At 49.5% G+C, this 21,020-nt stretch overlaps 1 protein-coding gene across 1 annotated transcript in view; it reads left to right on the top strand.

Moving 5' to 3' along the window:
• The window catches only part of LOC148535048 (uncharacterized), a 121,733-nt gene that overhangs the window by 49,430 nt on the left and 51,283 nt on the right, over positions 1 to 21,020 (top strand). Inside the window, exons 5-6 of the mRNA XM_088464496.1 lie at positions 18,886 to 18,968; positions 19,372 to 19,414. Of these exons, the coding sequence (XP_088320622.1) occupies positions 18,886 to 18,968; positions 19,372 to 19,414 (126 nt within the window). The remainder of the gene's footprint in view (positions 1 to 18,885; positions 18,969 to 19,371; positions 19,415 to 21,020) is intronic.

Genomic DNA, 21,020 nt, shown 5'->3' with positions numbered 1-21,020 from the left:
CTACTACAGCACCCACTACACTGCTGCTCCTATTACTACTACTACAGCACCCACTACACTGCTGCTCCGACTACTACTACAGCACCCACTACACTACTGCTCCTATTACTATAGCACCCACTACACTGCTGCTCCTATTACTATAGCACCCACTACACTGCTGCTCCTACTACTACTACAGCACCCACTACACTGCTGCTCCTACTACTACTACAGCACCCACTACACTGCTGCTTCTACTACTACTGCTCCTACTACTACTACAGCACCCATTACACTGCTGCTCTTACTACTACAGCACCCACTACACTGCTGCTCCTACTACTACTTCAGCACCCACTACACTGCTGCTCCTACTACTACTACAGCACCCACTACACTGCTGCTCCTATTACTATAGCACCCACTACACTGCTGCTCCTATTACTATAGCACCCACTACACTGCTGCTCCTACTACTACTACAGCACCCACTACACTGCTGCTCCTACTACTACTACAGCACCCACTACACTGTTGCTCCTACTACTACTGCTCCTACTACTGCTCCTACTACTACTACAGCACCCACTACACTGCTGCTCCTATTACTATAGCACCCACTACACTGTTGCTCCTACTACTACTGCTCCTACTACTGCTCCTACTACTACTACAGCACCCACTACACTGCTGCTCCTATTACTATAGCACCCACTACACTGCTGCTCCTATTACTACTACTACAGCACCCACTACACTGCTGCTCCTACTACTACTACAGCACCCACTACACTGCTGCTCCTATTACTATAGCACCCACTACACTGCTGCTCCTACTACTACTACAGCACCCACTACACTGCTGCTCCTACTACTACTACAGCACCCACTACACTGCTGCTCCTACTACTACTGCTCCTACTACTGCTCCTACTACTACTACAGCACCCACTACACTGCTGCTCCTATTACTATAGCTCCCACTACACTGCTGCTCCTATTACTACTACTACAGCACCCACTACACTGCTGCTCCTACTACTACAGCACCCACTACACTGCTGCTCCTATTACTATAACACCCACTACACTGCTGCTCCTATTACTATAGCACCCACTACACTGCTGCTCCTACTACTACTACAGCACCCACTACACTGCTGCTCCTACTACTACTACAGCACCCACTACACTGCTGCTCCTACTACTACTGCTCCTACTACTGCTCCTACTACTACTACAGCACCCACTACACTGCTGCTCCTATTACTACTACTACAGCACCCACTACACTGCTGCTCCGACTACTACTACAGCACCCACTACACTACTGCTCCTATTACTATAGCACCCACTACACTGCTGCTCCTACTACTACTACAGCACCCACTACACTGCTGCTCCTACTACTACTACAGCACCCACTACACTGCTGCTTCTACTACTACTGCTCCTACTACTGCTCCTACTACTACTACAGCACCCATTACACTGCTGCTCTTACTACTACAGCACCCACTACACTGCTGCTCCTACTACTACTTCAGCACCCACTACACTGCTGCTCCTACTACTACTACAGCACCCACTACACTGCTGCTCCTATTACTATAGCACCCACTACACTGCTGCTCCTATTACTATAGCACCCACTACACTGCTGCTCCTACTACTACTACAGCACCCACTACACTGCTGCTCCTACTACTACTACAGCACCCACTACACTGTTGCTCCTACTACTACTGCTCCTACTACTGCTCCTACTACTACTACAGCACCCACTACACTGCTGCTCCTATTACTATAGCACCCACTACACTGTTGCTCCTACTACTACTGCTCCTACTACTGCTCCTACTACTACTACAGCACCCACTACACTGCTGCTCCTATTACTATAGCACCCACTACACTGCTGCTCCTATTACTACTACTACAGCACCCACTACACTGCTGCTCCTACTACTACTACAGCACCCACTACACTGCTGCTCCTATTACTATAGCACCCACTACACTGCTGCTCCTATTACTATAGCACCCACTACACTGCTGCTCCTACTACTACTACTACAGCACCCACTACACTGCTGCTCCTACTACTACTACAGCACCCACTACACTGCTGCTCCTACTACTACTGCTCCTACTACTGCTCCTACTACTACTACAGCACCCACTACACTGCTGCTCCTATTACTATAGCTCCGACTACACTGCTGCTCCTATTACTACTACTACAGCACCCACTACACTGCTGCTCCTACTACTACAGCACCCACTACACTGCTGCTCCTATTACTATAACACCCACTACACTGCTGCTCCTATTACTATAGCACCCACTACACTGCTGCTCCTACTACTACTACAGCACCCACTACACTGCTGCTCCTACTACTACTACAGCACCCACTACACTGCTGCTCCTATTACTATAGCACCCACTACACTGCTGCTCCTATTACTATAGCACCCACTACACTACTGCTCCTACTACTGCTGCTCCTACTACTACTACTACAGCACCCACTACACTGCTGCTCCTACTACTACAGCACCCACTACACTGCTGCTCCTACTACTACAGCACCCACTATACTGCTGCTCCTACTACTACAGCACCCACTACACTGCTGCTCCTACTACTGCTGCTCTTACTACTGCTCCTACGACTACTACAGCACCCACTACACTGCTGTTCCTACTACTATAGCACCCACTACACTGCTGCTCCTATTACTATAGCACCCACTACACTGCTGCTCCTACTACTACTGCTCCTACTACTGCTCCTACTACTACTACAGCACCCACTACACTGCTGCTCCTATTACTATAGCACCCACTACACTGCTGCTCCTATTACTACTACTACAGCACCCACTACACTGCTGCTCCTACTACTACTACAGCACCCACTACACTGCTGCTCCTATTACTATAGCACCCACTACACTGCTGCTCCTACTACTACTACAGCACCCACTACACTGCTGCTCCTACTACTACTACAGCACCCACTACACTGCTGCTCCTACTACTACTGCTCCTACTACTGCTCCTACTACTACTACAGCACCCACTACACTGCTGCTCCTATTACTATAGCTCCCACTACACTGCTGCTCCTATTACTACTACTACAGCACCCACTACACTGCTGCTCCTACTACTACAGCACCCACTACACTGCTGCTCCTATTACTATAACACCCACTACACTGCTGCTCCTATTACTATAGCACCCACTACACTGCTGCTCCTACTACTACTACAGCACCCACTACACTGCTGCTCCTACTACTACTGCTCCTACTACTGCTCCTACTACTACTACAGCACCCACTACACTGCTGCTCCTATTACTATAGCACCCACTACACTGTTGCTCCTACTACTACTGCTCCTACTACTGCTCCTACTACTACTACAGCACCCACTACACTGCTGCTCCTATTACTATAGCACCCACTACACTGCTGCTCCTATTACTACTACTACAGCACCCACTACACTGCTGCTCCTACTACTACTACAGCACCCACTACACTGCTGCTCCTATTACTATAGCACCCACTACACTGCTGCTCCTACTACTACTACAGCACCCACTACACTGCTGCTCCTACTACTACTACAGCACCCACTACACTGCTGCTCCTACTACTACTGCTCCTACTACTGCTCCTACTACTACTACAGCACCCACTACACTGCTGCTCCTATTACTATAGCTCCCACTACACTGCTGCTCCTATTACTACTACTACAGCACCCACTACACTGCTGCTCCTACTACTACAGCACCCACTACACTGCTGCTCCTATTACTATAACACCCACTACACTGCTGCTCCTATTACTATAGCACCCACTACACTGCTGCTCCTACTACTACTACAGCACCCACTACACTGCTGCTCCTACTACTACTACAGCACCCACTACACTGCTGCTCCTACTACTACTGCTCCTACTACTGCTCCTACTACTACTACAGCACCCACTACACTGCTGCTCCTATTACTACTACTACAGCACCCACTACACTGCTGCTCCGACTACTACTACAGCACCCACTACACTACTGCTCCTATTACTATAGCACCCACTACACTGCTGCTCCTACTACTACTACAGCACCCACTACACTGCTGCTCCTACTACTACTACAGCACCCACTACACTGCTGCTTCTACTACTACTGCTCCTACTACTGCTCCTACTACTACTACAGCACCCATTACACTGCTGCTCTTACTACTACAGCACCCACTACACTGCTGCTCCTACTACTACTTCAGCACCCACTACACTGCTGCTCCTACTACTACTACAGCACCCACTACACTGCTGCTCCTATTACTATAGCACCCACTACACTGCTGCTCCTATTACTATAGCACCCACTACACTGCTGCTCCTACTACTACTACAGCACCCACTACACTGCTGCTCCTACTACTACTACAGCACCCACTACACTGTTGCTCCTACTACTACTGCTCCTACTACTGCTCCTACTACTACTACAGCACCCACTACACTGCTGCTCCTATTACTATAGCACCCACTACACTGTTGCTCCTACTACTACTGCTCCTACTACTGCTCCTACTACTACTACAGCACCCACTACACTGCTGCTCCTATTACTATAGCACCCACTACACTGCTGCTCCTATTACTACTACTACAGCACCCACTACACTGCTGCTCCTACTACTACTACAGCACCCACTACACTGCTGCTCCTATTACTATAGCACCCACTACACTGCTGCTCCTATTACTATAGCACCCACTACACTGCTGCTCCTACTACTACTACTACAGCACCCACTACACTGCTGCTCCTACTACTACTACAGCACCCACTACACTGCTGCTCCTACTACTACTGCTCCTACTACTGCTCCTACTACTACTACAGCACCCACTACACTGCTGCTCCTATTACTATAGCTCCGACTACACTGCTGCTCCTATTACTACTACTACAGCACCCACTACACTGCTGCTCCTACTACTACAGCACCCACTACACTGCTGCTCCTATTACTATAACACCCACTACACTGCTGCTCCTATTACTATAGCACCCACTACACTGCTGCTCCTACTACTACTACAGCACCCACTACACTGCTGCTCCTACTACTACTACAGCACCCACTACACTGCTGCTCCTATTACTATAGCACCCACTACACTGCTGCTCCTATTACTATAGCACCCACTACACTACTGCTCCTACTACTGCTGCTCCTACTACTACTACTACAGCACCCACTACACTGCTGCTCCTACTACTACAGCACCCACTACACTGCTGCTCCTACTACTACAGCACCCACTATACTGCTGCTCCTACTACTACAGCACCCACTACACTGCTGCTCCTACTACTGCTGCTCTTACTACTGCTCCTACGACTACTACAGCACCCACTACACTGCTGCTCCTACTACTATAGCACCCACTACACTGCTGCTCCTATTACTATAGCACCCACTACACTGCTGCTCCTACTACTAATACAGCACCCACTACACTGCTACTCCTACTACTACTACAGCACCCACTACACTGCTGCTCCTATTACTATAGCACCCACTACACTGCTGCTCCTACTACCACTGCTCCTACTACTACTACTACAGCACCCACTACACTGCTGCTCCTACTACTACAGCACCCACTAAACTGCTGCTCCCACTACTGCTGCTCCTACTACTGCTCCTACTACTACTACAGCACCCACTACACTGCTGCTCCTACTACTATAGCACCCACTACAATGCTGCTCTTACTACTGCAGCACCCACTACACTGCTGCTCCTACTACTATAGCACCCACTACACTGCTGCTCCTACTACTACAGCACCTACTACACTGCTGCTCCTACTAATACAGCAACCACTACACTGCTGCTCCTATTACTACAGCACCCACTACACTGCTGCTCCCACTACTGCTGCTCCTACTACTGCTCCTACTACTACTACAGCACCCACTACACTGCTGCTCCTACTACTATAGCACCCACTACACTGCTGCTCCTACTACTACTATAGCACCCACTACACTTCTGCTCCTACTACTGCTGCTCCTACTACTGCTCCTACTACTACTACAGAACCCACTACACTGCTGCTCCTACTACTATAGCACCCAGTACACTGCTGCTCCTATTACTATAGCACCCACTACACTGCTGCTCCTACTACTACAGCACCCACTACACTGCTACTCCTACTACTACAGCACCCACTACACTGCTGCTCCTACTACTGCAGCACCCACTACACTACTGCTCCTACTACAATAGCACCCACTACACTACTGCTCCTACTACTGCAGCACCCACTACACTGCTGCTCCTACTACTATAGAACCCACTACACTGCTGCTCCTACTACTACAGCACCCACTACACTGCTGCTCCTACTAATACAGCAACCACTACACTGCTGCTCCTACTACTATAGAACCCACTACACTGCTGCTCCTATTACTATAGCACCCACTACACTGCTGCTCCCACTACTGCTGCTCCTACTACTGCTCCTACTACTACTACAGCACCCACTACACTGCTGCTCCTACTACTATAGAACCCACTACACTGATGCTCTGACTACTATAGAACCCACTACACTGCTGCTCCTATTAATATAGCACCAACTACACTGCTGCTCCCACTACGGTTGCTCCTACTACTGCTCCTACTACTACTACAGCACCCACTACACTGCTGCTCCTACTACTACAGCACCCACTACACTGCTGCTCCTACTACTACAGAACCCACTACACTGCTGCTCCTATTACTATAGCACCCACTACACTGCTGCTCCCACTACTGCTGCTCCTACTACTGCTCCTACTACTACTACAGCACCCACTACACTGCTGCTTCTACTACAATAGCACCCACTACACTGCTGCTCCTACTAATGCAGCACCCACTACACTGCTGCTCCTACTACTATAGCACCCACTACACTGCTGCTCCTACTACTATAGCACCCACTACACTGCTGCTCCTACTACTACAGCAACCACTACACTGCTGCTCCTACTACTACAGCACCCACTACACTGTTGCTCCTATTACTATAGCACCCACTACACTGCTGCTCCTACTACTACAGCACCCACTACACTGCTGCTCCTACTACTATAGCACCCACTACACTGCTGCTCCTACTACTACTGCAGCTAAAACTTCTACTGCTGCTCCTACTACAGCACCCACTACACTGCTGCTCCTACTACTACAGCACCCACTACACTGCTGCTCCTACTACTACAGCACCCACTACACTGCTGCTCCTACTACTACAGCACCCACTACACTGCTGCTCCTACTACTGCTGCTCCTACTACTACTACTACAGCACCCACTACACTGCTGCTCCTACTACTACTACAGCACCCACTACACTGCTGCTCCTAATACTGCTGCTCCTACTAGTGCTCCTACTACTACTACTACAGCACCCACTACACTGCTGCTCCTACTACTACAGCACCCACTACACTGCTGCTCCTACTACTGCTGCTCCTACTACTGCTCCTACTACTACTACTACAGCACCCACTACACTGCTGCTCCTACTACTACTGCTCCTACTACTACTACTACAGCACCCACTACACTGCTGCTCCTACTACTACAGCACCCACTACACTGCTGCTCCTACTACTGCTCCTACTACTACTACAGCACCCACTACACTGCTGCTCCTACTACTACAGCACCCACTACACTGCTGCTCCTACTACTACAGCACCCACTACACTGCTGCTCCTACTACTGCTGCTCCTACTACTGCTCCTACTACTACTACAGCACCCACTACACTGCTGCTCCTACTACTATAGCACCCACTACACTGCTGCTCCTACTACTGCTGCTCCTACTACTGCTCCTACTACTACTACTACTACAGCACCCACTACGCTGCTGCTCCTACTAGTACTGCTCCTACTACTACTACTACTACTACAGCACCCACTACACTGCTGCTCCTACTACTACAGCACCCACTACGCTGCTGCTCCTACTGCTGCTCTTACTACTACTACAGCACCCACTACACTGCTGCTCCTACTACTACAGCACCCACTACACTGCTGCTCCTACTACTGCTGCTCCTTCTACTGCTCCTACTACTACTACTACTACAGCACCCACTACACTGCTGCTCCTACTACTACAGCACCCACTACACTGCTGCTCCTAGTACTACAGCACCCACTACACTGCAGCTCCTACTACTGCTGCTCCTACTACTACTACTACTACTACTACTACTACAGCACCCACTAAACTGCTGCTCCTACTACTACTGCTCCTACTACTACTACAGCACCCACTACACTGCTGCTCCTACTACTGCAGCACCCACTACACTGCTGCTCCTACTATTACAGCACCCACTACACTGCTGCTCCTACTACTACAGCACCCACTACACTGCTGCTCCTACTACTGCTGCTCCTACTACTACTACAGCACCCACTACACTGCTGCTCCTACTACTATAGCTCCCATTACACTGCTGCTCCTACTACTACTATTGCACCCACTACACTGCTGCTCCAACTACTGCTGCTCCTACTACTCCTCCTAATACTACTACAGCACCCACTACACAGCTGCTCCTACTACTATAGTACCCAGTACACTGCTGCTCCTATTACTATAGCACCCACAACACTGCTGCTCCTACTACTATAGAACCCACTACACTGCTGCTCCTACTACTACAGCACCCACTACACTGCTGCTCCTACTAATACAGCAACCACTACACTGCTGCTCCTATTACTATAGCACCCACTACACTGCTGATCCCACTACTGCTGCTCCTACTGCTGCTCCTACTACTACTACAGCACCCACTACACTGCTGCTCCTACTACTATAGCACCCACTACACTGCTGCTCCTACTACTGCAGCACCCACTACACTGCTGCTCCTACTACTATAGCACCCACTACACTGCTGCTCCTACTACTGCAGCACCCACTACACTGCTGCTCCTACTACTATAGCACCCACTACTCTGCTGCTCCTACTACTACAGCAACCTCTACACTGCTGCTCCTACTACTACAGCACCCACTACACTGCTGCTCCTATTACTATAGCACCCACTACACTGCTGCTCCTACTACTACAGCACCAACTACACTGCTGCTCCTACTACTATAGAACCCACTACACTGCTGCTCCAACTACTACAGCACCCACTACACTGCTGCTCCTACTAATACAGCCACCACTACACTGCTGCTCCTATTACTATAGCACCCACTACACTGCTGATCCCACTACTGCTGCTCCTACTGCTGCTCCTACTACTACTACAGCACCCACTACACTGCTGCTCCTACTACAATAGCACCCACTACACTGCTGCTCTTACTAATGCAGCACCCACTACACTGCTGCTCCTACTACTATAGCACCCACTACACTGCTGCTCCTACTACTATAGCACCCACTACACTGCTGCTCCTACTACTACAGCAACCACTACACTGCTGCTCCTATTACTACAGCACCCACTACACTGCTGCTCCTACTACTACAGCACCCACTACACTGCTGCTCCTACTACTACTGCAGCTAAAACTTCTACTGCTGCTCCTACTACAGCACCCACTACACTGCTGCTCCTACTACTACAGCACCCACTACACTGCTGCTCCTACTACTACAGCACCCACTACACTGCTGCTCCTACTACTACAGCACCCACTACACTGCTGCTCCTACTACTGCTGCTCCTACTACTACTACTACAGCACCCACTACACTGCTGCTCCTACTACTACTACAGCACCCACTACACTGCTGCTCCTAATACTGCTGCTCCTACTAGTGCTCCTACTACTACTACTACAGCACCCACTACACTGCTGCTCCTACTACTACAGCACCCACTACACTGCTGCTCCTACTACTGCTGCTCCTACTACTGCTCCTACTACTACTACTACTACAGCACCCACTACACAGCTGCTCCTACTACTACTGCTCCTACTACTACTACTACAGCACCCACTACACTGCTGCTCCTACTACTACAGCACCCACTACACTGCTGCTCCTACTACTGCTCTTACTACTACTACAGCACCCACTACACTGCTGCTCCTACTACTACAGCACCCACTACACTGCTGCTCCTACTACTACAGCACCCACTACACTGCTGCTCCTACTACTGCTCCTACTACTACTACAGCACCCACTACACTGCTGCTCCTACTACTATAGCACCCACTACACTGCTGCTCCTACTACTGCTGCTCCTACTACTGCTCCTACTACTACTACTACTACAGCACCCACTACACTGCTGCTCCTACTACTACTGCTCCTACTACTACTACAGCACCCACTACACTGCTGCTCCTACTACTACAGCACCCATTACACTGCTGCTCCTACTACTGCTGCTCCTACTACTGCTCCTACTACTACTACAGCACCCACTACACTGCTGCTCCTACTACTACAGCACCCACTACACTGCTGCTCCTACTACTACAGCACCCACTACACTACTGCTCCTACTACTGCTGCTCCTTCTACTGCTCCTACTACTACTACAGCACCCACTACACTGCTGCTCCTACAACTACAGCACCCACTACACTGCTGCTCCTACTACTACAGCACCCACTACACTGCAGCTCCTACTACTGCTGCTCCTACTACTACTACTACTACTACTACAGCACCCACTACACTTCTGCTCCTACTATTACTGCTCCTACTACTACTACAGCACCCACTACACTGCTGCTCCTACTACTACAGCACCCACTACACTGCTGCTCCTACTATTACAGCACCCACTACACTGCTGCTCCTACTACTACAGCACCCACTACACTGCTGCTCCTACTACTGCTGCTCCTACTACTACTACAGCACCCACTACACTGCTGCTCCTACTACTATAGCTCCCACTACACTGCTGCTCCTACTACTACTATTGCACCCACTACACTGCTGCTCCAACTACTGCTGCTCCTACTACTCCTCCTACTACTACTACAGCACCCACTACACTGCTGCTCCTACTACTATAGCACCCAGTACACTGCTGCTTCTATTACTATAGCACCCACAACACTGCTGCTCCTACTACTATAGAACCCACTACACTGCTGCTCCTACTACTACAGCACCCACTACACTGCTGCTCCTACTAATACAGCAACCACTACACTGCTGGTCCTATTACTATAGCACCCACTACACTGCTGATCCCACTACTGCTGCTCCTACTACTACTACAGCACCCACTACACTGCTGCTCCTACTACTATAGCACCCACTACACTGCTGCTCCTACTACTGCAGCACCCACTACACTGCTGCTCCTACTACTATAGCACCCACTACACTGCTGCTCCTACTACTGCAGCACCCACTACACTGCTGCTCCTACTACTATAGCACCCACTACTCTGCTGCTCCTACTACTACAGCAACCTCTACACTGCTGCTCCTACTACTACAGCACCCACTACACTGCTGCTCCTATTACTATAGCACCCACTACACTGCTGCTCCTACTACTACAGCACCAACTACACTGCTGCTCCTACTACTATAGAACCCACTACACTGCTGCTCCTACTACTACAGCACCCACTACACTGCTGCTCCTACTAATACAGCTACCACTACACTGCTGCTCCTATTACTATAGCACCCACTACACTGCTGATCCCACTACTGCTGCTCCTACTGCTGCTCCTACTACTACTACAGCACCCACTACACTGCTGCTCCTACTACTATAGCACCCACTACACTGCTGCTCCTACTACTGCAGCACCCACAACACTGCTGCTCCTACTACTATAGCACCCACTACACTGCTGCTCCTACTACTGCAGCACCCACTACTATAGCACCCACTACTCTGCTGCTCCTACTACTACAGCAACCTCTACACTGCTGCTCCTACTACTACAGCACCCACTACACTGCTGCTCCTATTACTATAGCACCCACTACACTGCTGCTCCTACTACTGCAGCACCCACTACACTGCTGCTCCTACTACTACAGCACCCACTACACTGCTGCTCCTACTACTACAGCTCCCACTACACTGCTGCTCCTACTACTATAGCACCCACTACACTGCTGCTCCTACTACTATAGCACCCACTACACTGCTGCTCCTACTACTACAGCACCCACTACACTGCTGCTCCTACTACTGCAGCACCCACTACACTGCTGCTCCTACTACTGCAGCACCCACTACACTGCTGCTCCTACTACTATAGCACCCACTACACTGCTGCTCCTACTACTGCAGCACCCACAACACTGCTGCTCCTACTACTATAGAACCCACTACACTGCTGCTCCTACTACTATTACAGCACCCACTACACTGCTGCTCCTACTAATACAGCAACCACTACACTGCTGCTCCTATTACTATAGCACCCACTACACTGCTGATCCCACTACTGCTGCTCCTACTGCTGCTCCTACTACTACTACAGCACCCACTACACTGCTTCTCCTACTACTATAGCATCCACTACACTGCTGCTCCTACTACTGCAGCACCCACTACACTGCTGCTGCTCCTACTACTATAGCACCCACTACACTGCTGCTCCTACTACTGCAGCACCCACTACACTGCTGCTCCTACTACTATAGCACCCACTACACTGCTGCTCCTACTACTACAGCAACCTCTACACTGCTGCTCCTACTACTACAGCACCCACTACACTGCTGCTCCTAATACTATAGCACCCACTACACTGCTGCTCCTACTACTACAGCACCAACTACACTGCTGCTCCTACTACTATAGCACCCACTACACTGCTGCTCCTACTACTACTGCAGCTAAAACTACTACTGCTGCTCCTACTAGAGCACCCACTACACTGCTGCTCCTACTATTACAGTACCCACTACACTGCTGCTCCTACTACTACAGCACCCACTACACTGCTGCTCCTACTACTACAGCACCCACTACACTGCTGCTCCTACTACTGCTGCTCCTACTAGTACTACTACAGCACCCACTACACTGCTGCTCCTACTACTACTGCTCCTACTACTACTACAGCACCCACTACACTGCTGCTCCTACTACTACAGCACCCACTACACTGCTGCACCTACTACTGCTCCTACTACTACTGCTCCTACTACTACTACAGCACCCACTTCACTGCTGCTCCTACTACTACAGCACCCACTGCACTGCTGCTCCTACTACTGCTGCTCCTACTACTGCTCCTACTACTACTACTACTACTACTACTACAGCACCCACTACACTGCTGCTCCTACTACTACTGCTCCTACTACTACTACTACAGCACCCACTACTCTGTTGCTCCTACTACTACAGCACCCACTACACTGCTGCTCCTACTACTGCTCCTACTACTACTAAAGCAACCACTACACTGCTGCTCCTACTACTACAGCACCCACTACACTGCTGCTCCTACTACTACAGCACCCACTACACTGCTGCTCCTACTACTGCTGCTCCTACTACTGCCCCTACTACAACTACTGCACCCAATACACTGCTGCTCTTACTACTACAGCACCCACTACACTGCTGCTCCTACTACTGCTGCTCCTACTGCTGCTCTTACTACTACTACAGCACCCACTATTCTGCTGCTCCTACTTCTACTGCTCCTACTACTACTACAGCACCCACTACACTGCTGCTCCTACTACTACAGCACCCTCTACACTACTGCTCCTACTACTGCTGCTCCTTCTACTGCTCCTACTACTACTACTACAGCACCCTCTACACTGCTGCTCCTACTACTACAGCACCCACTACACTGCTGCTCCTACTACTACAGCACCCACTACACTGCTGCTCCTACTACTACTACTACAGCACCCACTACACTGCTGCTCCTACTAATACTGCTCCTACTACTACTACAGCACCCACTACACTGCTGCTCCTACTACTACAGCACCCACTACACTGCTGCTCCTACTACTACAGCACCCACTACACTGCTGCTCCTACTACTGCTGCTCCTACTGCTGCTCTTACTACTACTACAGCACCCACTATTCTGCTGCTCCTACTTCTACTGCTCCTACTACTACTACAGCACCCACTACACTGCTGCTCCTACTACTACAGCACCCTCTACACTACTGCTCCTACTACTGCTGCTCCTTCTACTGCTCCTACTACTACTACTACAGCACCCTCTACACTGCTGCTCCTACTACTACAGCACCCACTACACTGCTGCTCCTACTACTACAGCACCCACTACACTGCTGCTCCTACTACTACTACTACAGCACCCACTACACTGCTGCTCCTACTAATACTGCTCCTACTACTACTACAGCACCCACTACACTGCTGCTCCTACTACTACAGCACCCACTACACTGCTGATCCTACTACTACAGCACCCACTACACTGCTGCTCCTACTACTACAGCACCCACTACACTGCTGCTCCTACTACTACTACTACAGCACCCACTACACTGCTGCTCCTACTACTACAGCACCCAATACACTGCTGCTCCTACTACTACAGCACCCACTACACTGCTGCTCCTACTACTGCTGCTCCTACTACTGCTCCTACTACTACTACAGCACCCACTACAATGCTGCTCCTACTACTGCTGCTCCTACTACTGATCCTACTAATACTATAGCACCCACAACACTACTGCTCCTACTACTATAGCACAAACTACACTGCTGCTCCTACTACTACTACAGCACCCACTACACTGCTGCTCCTACTTCTACAGCACCCACTACACTGCTGCTCCTACTAATACAGCACCCACTACACTGCTGCTCCTACTACTACTGCAGCTAAAACTACTACTACTGCTGCTCCTACTACAGAACCCACTACACTGCTGCTCCTACTTCTATAGCACCCACTACACTGCTGCTCCTACTAATACAGCACCCACTACACTGCTGCTCCTACTACTACTGCAGCTATAACTACTACTGCTGCTCCTACTACAGCACCCACTACACTGCTGCTCCTACTACTACAGCACCCACTACACTACTGCTCGTACTACTGCTGCTCCTACTACTGCTCCTACTACTACTACCACACCCACTACAATGCTGCTCCTTCTACTGCTGCTCCTACTTCTATAGCACCCACTACACTGCTGCTCCTACTAATACAGCAGCTAAAACTACTACTACTGCTGCTCCTACTACAGAACCCACTACACTGCTGCTCCTACTTCTATAGCACACACTACACTGCTGCTCCTACTAATACAGCACCCACTACACTGCTGCTCCTACTACTACTGCAGCTATAACTACTACTGCTGCTCCTACTACAGCACCCACTACACTGCTGCTCCTACTACTACAGCACTCACTACACTACTGCTTGTACTACTGCTGCTCCTACTACTGCTCCTACTACTGCTCCTACTACTACTACCACACCCACTACAATGCTGCTCCTACTACTGCTGCTCCTACTACTGCTCCTACTAATACTATAGCACCCACAACACTACTGCTTCTACTACTATAGCACCCACTACACTGCTGCTCCTACTACTACTACAGCACCCACTACACTGCTGCTCCTACTTCTATAGCACCCACTACACTGCTGCTCCTACTAATACAGCACCCACTACACTGCTGCTCCTACTACTACTGCAGCTAAAACTACTACTGCTGCTCCTACTACAGCACCCACTACACTGCTGCTCCTACTACTACAGCACCCACTACACTGCTGCTCCTACTACTGCTGCTCCTACTACTACTACAGCACCCACTACACTGCTGCTCCTACTACTATAGCACCCACTACACTACTGCTCCTACTACTACAGCACCCACTACACTGCTGCTCCTACAACTGCTGCTCCTACTACTGCTCCTACTACTACTACAGCACTCACTACACTGCTGCTCCTATGACTACAGCACCCACTACACTGCTGCTCCTACTACTGCTGCTCCTACTACTACTACTACAGCACCCACTACACTGCTGCTCCTACTACTGCTCCTACTAATACTATAGCACCCACAACACTACTGCTCCTACTACTATAGCACCCACTACACTTCTGCTCCTACTACTACTACAGCACCCACTACACTGCTGCTCCTACTACTATAGCACCCACTACACTGCTGCTCCTACTAATACAGCACCCACTACACTGCTGCTCCTAGTACTACTGCAGCTAAAACTACTACTGCTGCTCCTACTACAGAACCCACTACACTGCTGCTCCTACTACTACAGCACCCACTACACTGCTGCTCCTACTACTGCTGCTCCTACTACTGCTCCTACTACTACTACAGCACCCACTACAATGCTGCCCCTACTACTGCTGCTCCTACTACTGCTCCTACTACTACTACAGCACTCACTACACTGCTGCTCCTATGACTACAGCACCCACTACACTGCTGCTCCTACTACTGCTGCTCCTACTACTACTACTACAGCACCCACTACACTGCTGCTCCTACTACTGCTCCTACTAATACTATAGCACCCACAACACTAGTGCTCCTACTACTATAGCACCCACTACACTTCTGCTCCTACTACTACTACAGCACCCACTACACTGCTGCTCCTACTACTATAGCACCCACTACACTGCTGCTCCTACTAATACAGCACCCACTACACTGCTGCTCATACTACTACTGCAGCTAAAACTACTACTGCTGCTCCTACTACAGAACCCACTACACTGCTGCTCCTACTACTACAGCACCCACTACACTGCTGCTCCTACTACAGCACCAACAACTACTGCTGCTCCTACTACTGCAGCTAAAACTACTACTGCTCCTACTACTACAGCACCAACAACTACTGCTGCTCCTACTACTGCACCAACAACTACTGCTGCTCCTACTACTGCAGCTAAAACTACTACTGCTGCTCCTACTACTGCAGCACCAACAACTACAGCTGCTCCTACTACCGCAGCTAAAACTACTACTGCTGCATCTACTACTGCAGCTAAAATTACTACTGCTGCACCTACTACTGCAGCACCAACAACTCCTGCTACTCCTGCTACTGCAGCTAAAACTACTACTGCTGCTCCTACTACTGCAGCTAAAACTACTGCTGCTCCTACTACTGCAGCTAAAACTACTACTGCTACTCCTACTACTGCAGCTAAAACTACTACTACTGCTCCTACTACTGCAGCTAAAACTACTACTGCAGCACCAACAACTGCTACTCCTACTATTGCAGCACCAACAACTGCTACTCCTACTACTGTAACACCAATAACTACTGCTACTGCTACTACTGCAGCTAAAACTACTACTGCTACTCCTGCTACTGCAGCTAAAACAACTACTGCAACTCCTACTACTGCAGTAGCAACAACTACTGCTGCACCTACTACTGCAGCACCAACAACTTCTACTGCTCCTACTACTGCAGCTAAAACTATTACTGCTGCTCCTACTACTGCAGAACCCACTACCACTGCAGCTCCAACAACTACTGCTGCACCTACTGCAGCTGCAACTATTACTCCAGCACCCACTACCACTACTACTCCTAATACTGCTGCACCCACTACTACTGCAGCACCAACCACTGCTACTGCTCTTTCTATGGCAGCAACCAGTACCACTGCTGTTCCTACTACTGCTGCACCCACTACTACTGCTGCACCCACTATTCAGCTACTACTACTACTGCTGCTCCTACTACTGAAGTTAAAACTACTAAGGCTATACCCACTACTACTGCTTCATCAACTACAACTGCAGCTAAAATTACTACTGTTGCTCCTACTACTACAGCACCAACAACTACTGCTGCTCCTACTACTACTGCAGTACCCACTACCACTGTAGCACCAACCACTGCTACTCCTACTACTGCTGCACTCACTACCACTGCAGCTAAATCTACTACTGCTGCTCATACTACTACAGCTAAAACTACTACAGCTGCTCCTACTACTGCAGCTAAAACTACTACTGCTGCTCCTACTACTGCAGGACCCACTACTACTGCAGCATGAACCACTACAACTGCTCTTTCTACGGCAGTAACTACTACCACTGCTGCTCCTACTGCTACTGCACCCACTACTACTGCTGCACCCACTACCACTGCAGCTAAAACTGCTACTGCTGCTCCTACTACTGCGGCTAAAACTACTACTGCTGCTCCTACTACAACTACTGCTGCACCCACTAACACTGCTGTACCCATTGCCACTGCAGCAACAACTACTGCTGCTACTACTGCAGCTAAATCTACTTCTGCTCCTACTACTGCAGCTAAAACTACTACTGCAGCACCCACTACTACTGCTGCATCCACTACCACTGCTGAACCCACTAACACTGCAGCTCCAACAACTACTGCTGCACCTACTGCAGCTGCATCTAATACTCCAGCACCCACTACCACTGCAGCACCCATGTCTACTGCAGCACCAACTACTGCAGTAACAACTACTAACCAGCACCCACTACCACTGTAGTACCAACCACTACTACTCCTACTACTGCTGCACCCACTACTACTGCAGCACCAACCATTGCTACTGCTCTTTTTACGGCAGCAACTACTACCACTGCTGCTCCTACTACTGCTGCACCCACTACTACTGCTGCTCCTACTACCACTGCAGCTAAAACTACTAATGCTGCTCCTACTACTGCAGCTAAAACTACTACTGCTGCTGCTACTACTGCAGCACCAACAACTACTGCTACTCCTACTACTGCAGCACCAACAACTACTGCTACTCCTACAACTGCAGCTAAAACTACTACTGCTGCTCCTACTACTGCAGCACCAACAAATACTGCTGCTCCTACTACTGCAGCTAAAACTACTACTGCTCCTACTACTGCAGCTAAAACTACAACTGCTGCAGCACCAACAACTGCTACTCCTACTATTGCAGCACCAACAACTGCTACTCCTACTACTGCAGCACCAACAACTACTGCTGCTCCTACTACTGCAGCTAAAACTACTACTGCTGATCCTACTACTGCAGCTAAAACTACAACTGCTGAGGCACCAACAACTGCTACTCCTACTATTGCAGCACCAACAACTGCTACTCCTACTACTGCTGATCCTACTACTGCAGCTAAAACTACTACTGCTGCTGCTACTACTGCAGCACCAACAACTACTGCTGCTCCTACTACTGCAGCTAAAACTAATACTGTTGCTCCTACTGCTGCAGCACCCACTACTACTGCACCCACTACCACTGCTGCACCCACTACAACTGCATCTCCAACAACTACTGCTGCACCTACTGCAGTTGGAACTACTACTCCAGAACCCACTGCCACTGCTGCACCCATGTCTACTGCAGCACTCAGTGCCACTGCAGCACCAACTACTGTAGTAACAACTACTACTCCAGCATCCACTACCACTGTAGCACCAACCACTACTACTCCTACTACTGCTGCACCCACTACTACTGCAGCACCAACCACTACTACTGCTCTTTCTACCGCAGCAACTTCTACCACTGCTGCTCCTCCTATTGCTGCTCCTACTACCACTGCAGCTAAAACTACTACTGCTGCACCTACTACTGCAACTAAAACTACTACTGCTGCACCTACTACTGCAGCACCAACAACTACTGCTACTCCTACTACTGCAACTAAAACTACTACTACTGCTGTTCCTACTACTGCAGCTAAAACTACTAATGCTGCACCTACTACTGCAGCTAAAACTACTACTGCTGCTCCTACTACTGCTGCTCCTACTACTGCAGCTAAAACTACTACTGCTGCTCCTACTACTGCAGCTAAAACTACTGCTGCTCCTACTACTACTACTGCAGCACCAACAACTGCTGCTCCTACTATTGCAGCACCAACAACTGCTACTCCTACTACTGCAGCACCAACAACTACTGCTACTCCTACTACTGCAGCTAAAACTACTACTGCTACTCCTACTGCTGCAGCTAAAACTACTACTGCAACTCCTACTACTGTAGCAGCAACAACTACTGCTGCACCTACTACTGCAGCACCAACAACTACTGCTGCTCCTACTACTGTAGCTAAAACTACTACTGCTGCTCCTACTACTGCAGCACCCACTACTACTGCACCCACTACCACTGCAGCTCCATCAACTACTGCTGCACCTACTGCAGCTGCAACTACTACTCCAGCACCCAATACCACTGCAGCACCGATGTCTACTGCAGCACCAAGTGCTGCTGCAGCACCAACTACTGCAGTAACTACTACTACTCCAGCACCCACTACCACTGTGGCTCCAAACACTACTACTCCTACTACTGCTGCACCCACTACTACTGCAGCACCAACCATTGCTACTGCTCTTTTTACGGCAGCAACTACTACCACTGCTGCTGCTACTACTGCTGCATCCACTACTACTTCTGCTACTACTACCACTGCAGCTAAAACTACTACTGCTGCTGCTACTACTGCAGCACCAAGAACTACTGCTACTCCTACTACTGCAGCACGAACAACTACTGCTACTCCTACTACTACAGCTAAAACTAATACTGCTGCTCCTACTACTGCAGCTAAAACAACTTCTGTTCCTACTACTACTACTACTGCAGCACCAACAACTGCTACTCCTACTATTGCAGCACCAACAGCTGCTACTCCTACTGCAGCACCAACAACTACTGCTACTCCTACTAATGCAGCTAAAACTACTACTGCTACACCTACTACTGCAGCTAAAACTACTACTACTGCAACTCCTACTGCAGCACCAACAACTGCTACTCCTACTATTGCAGCACCAACAACTGCTACTCCTACTACTGTAACACCAATAACTACTGCTACTACTGCAGCTAAAACTACTACTGCTACTCCTGCTACTGCAGCTAAAACAACTACTGCAACTCCTACTACTGCAGTAGCAACAACTACTGCTGCACCTACTACTGCAGCA

Source organism: Taudactylus pleione, unplaced genomic scaffold (genome assembly GCF_031769625.1).
Source record: "Taudactylus pleione unplaced genomic scaffold, aTauple2 ptg000061l, whole genome shotgun sequence".
In the NCBI taxonomy this organism is placed as follows: Eukaryota; Metazoa; Chordata; class Amphibia; order Anura; family Myobatrachidae; genus Taudactylus; species Taudactylus pleione.
Note: the sequence above shows the minus strand (reverse complement) of the source record. Positions and strands in the feature narration are given on the sequence as shown.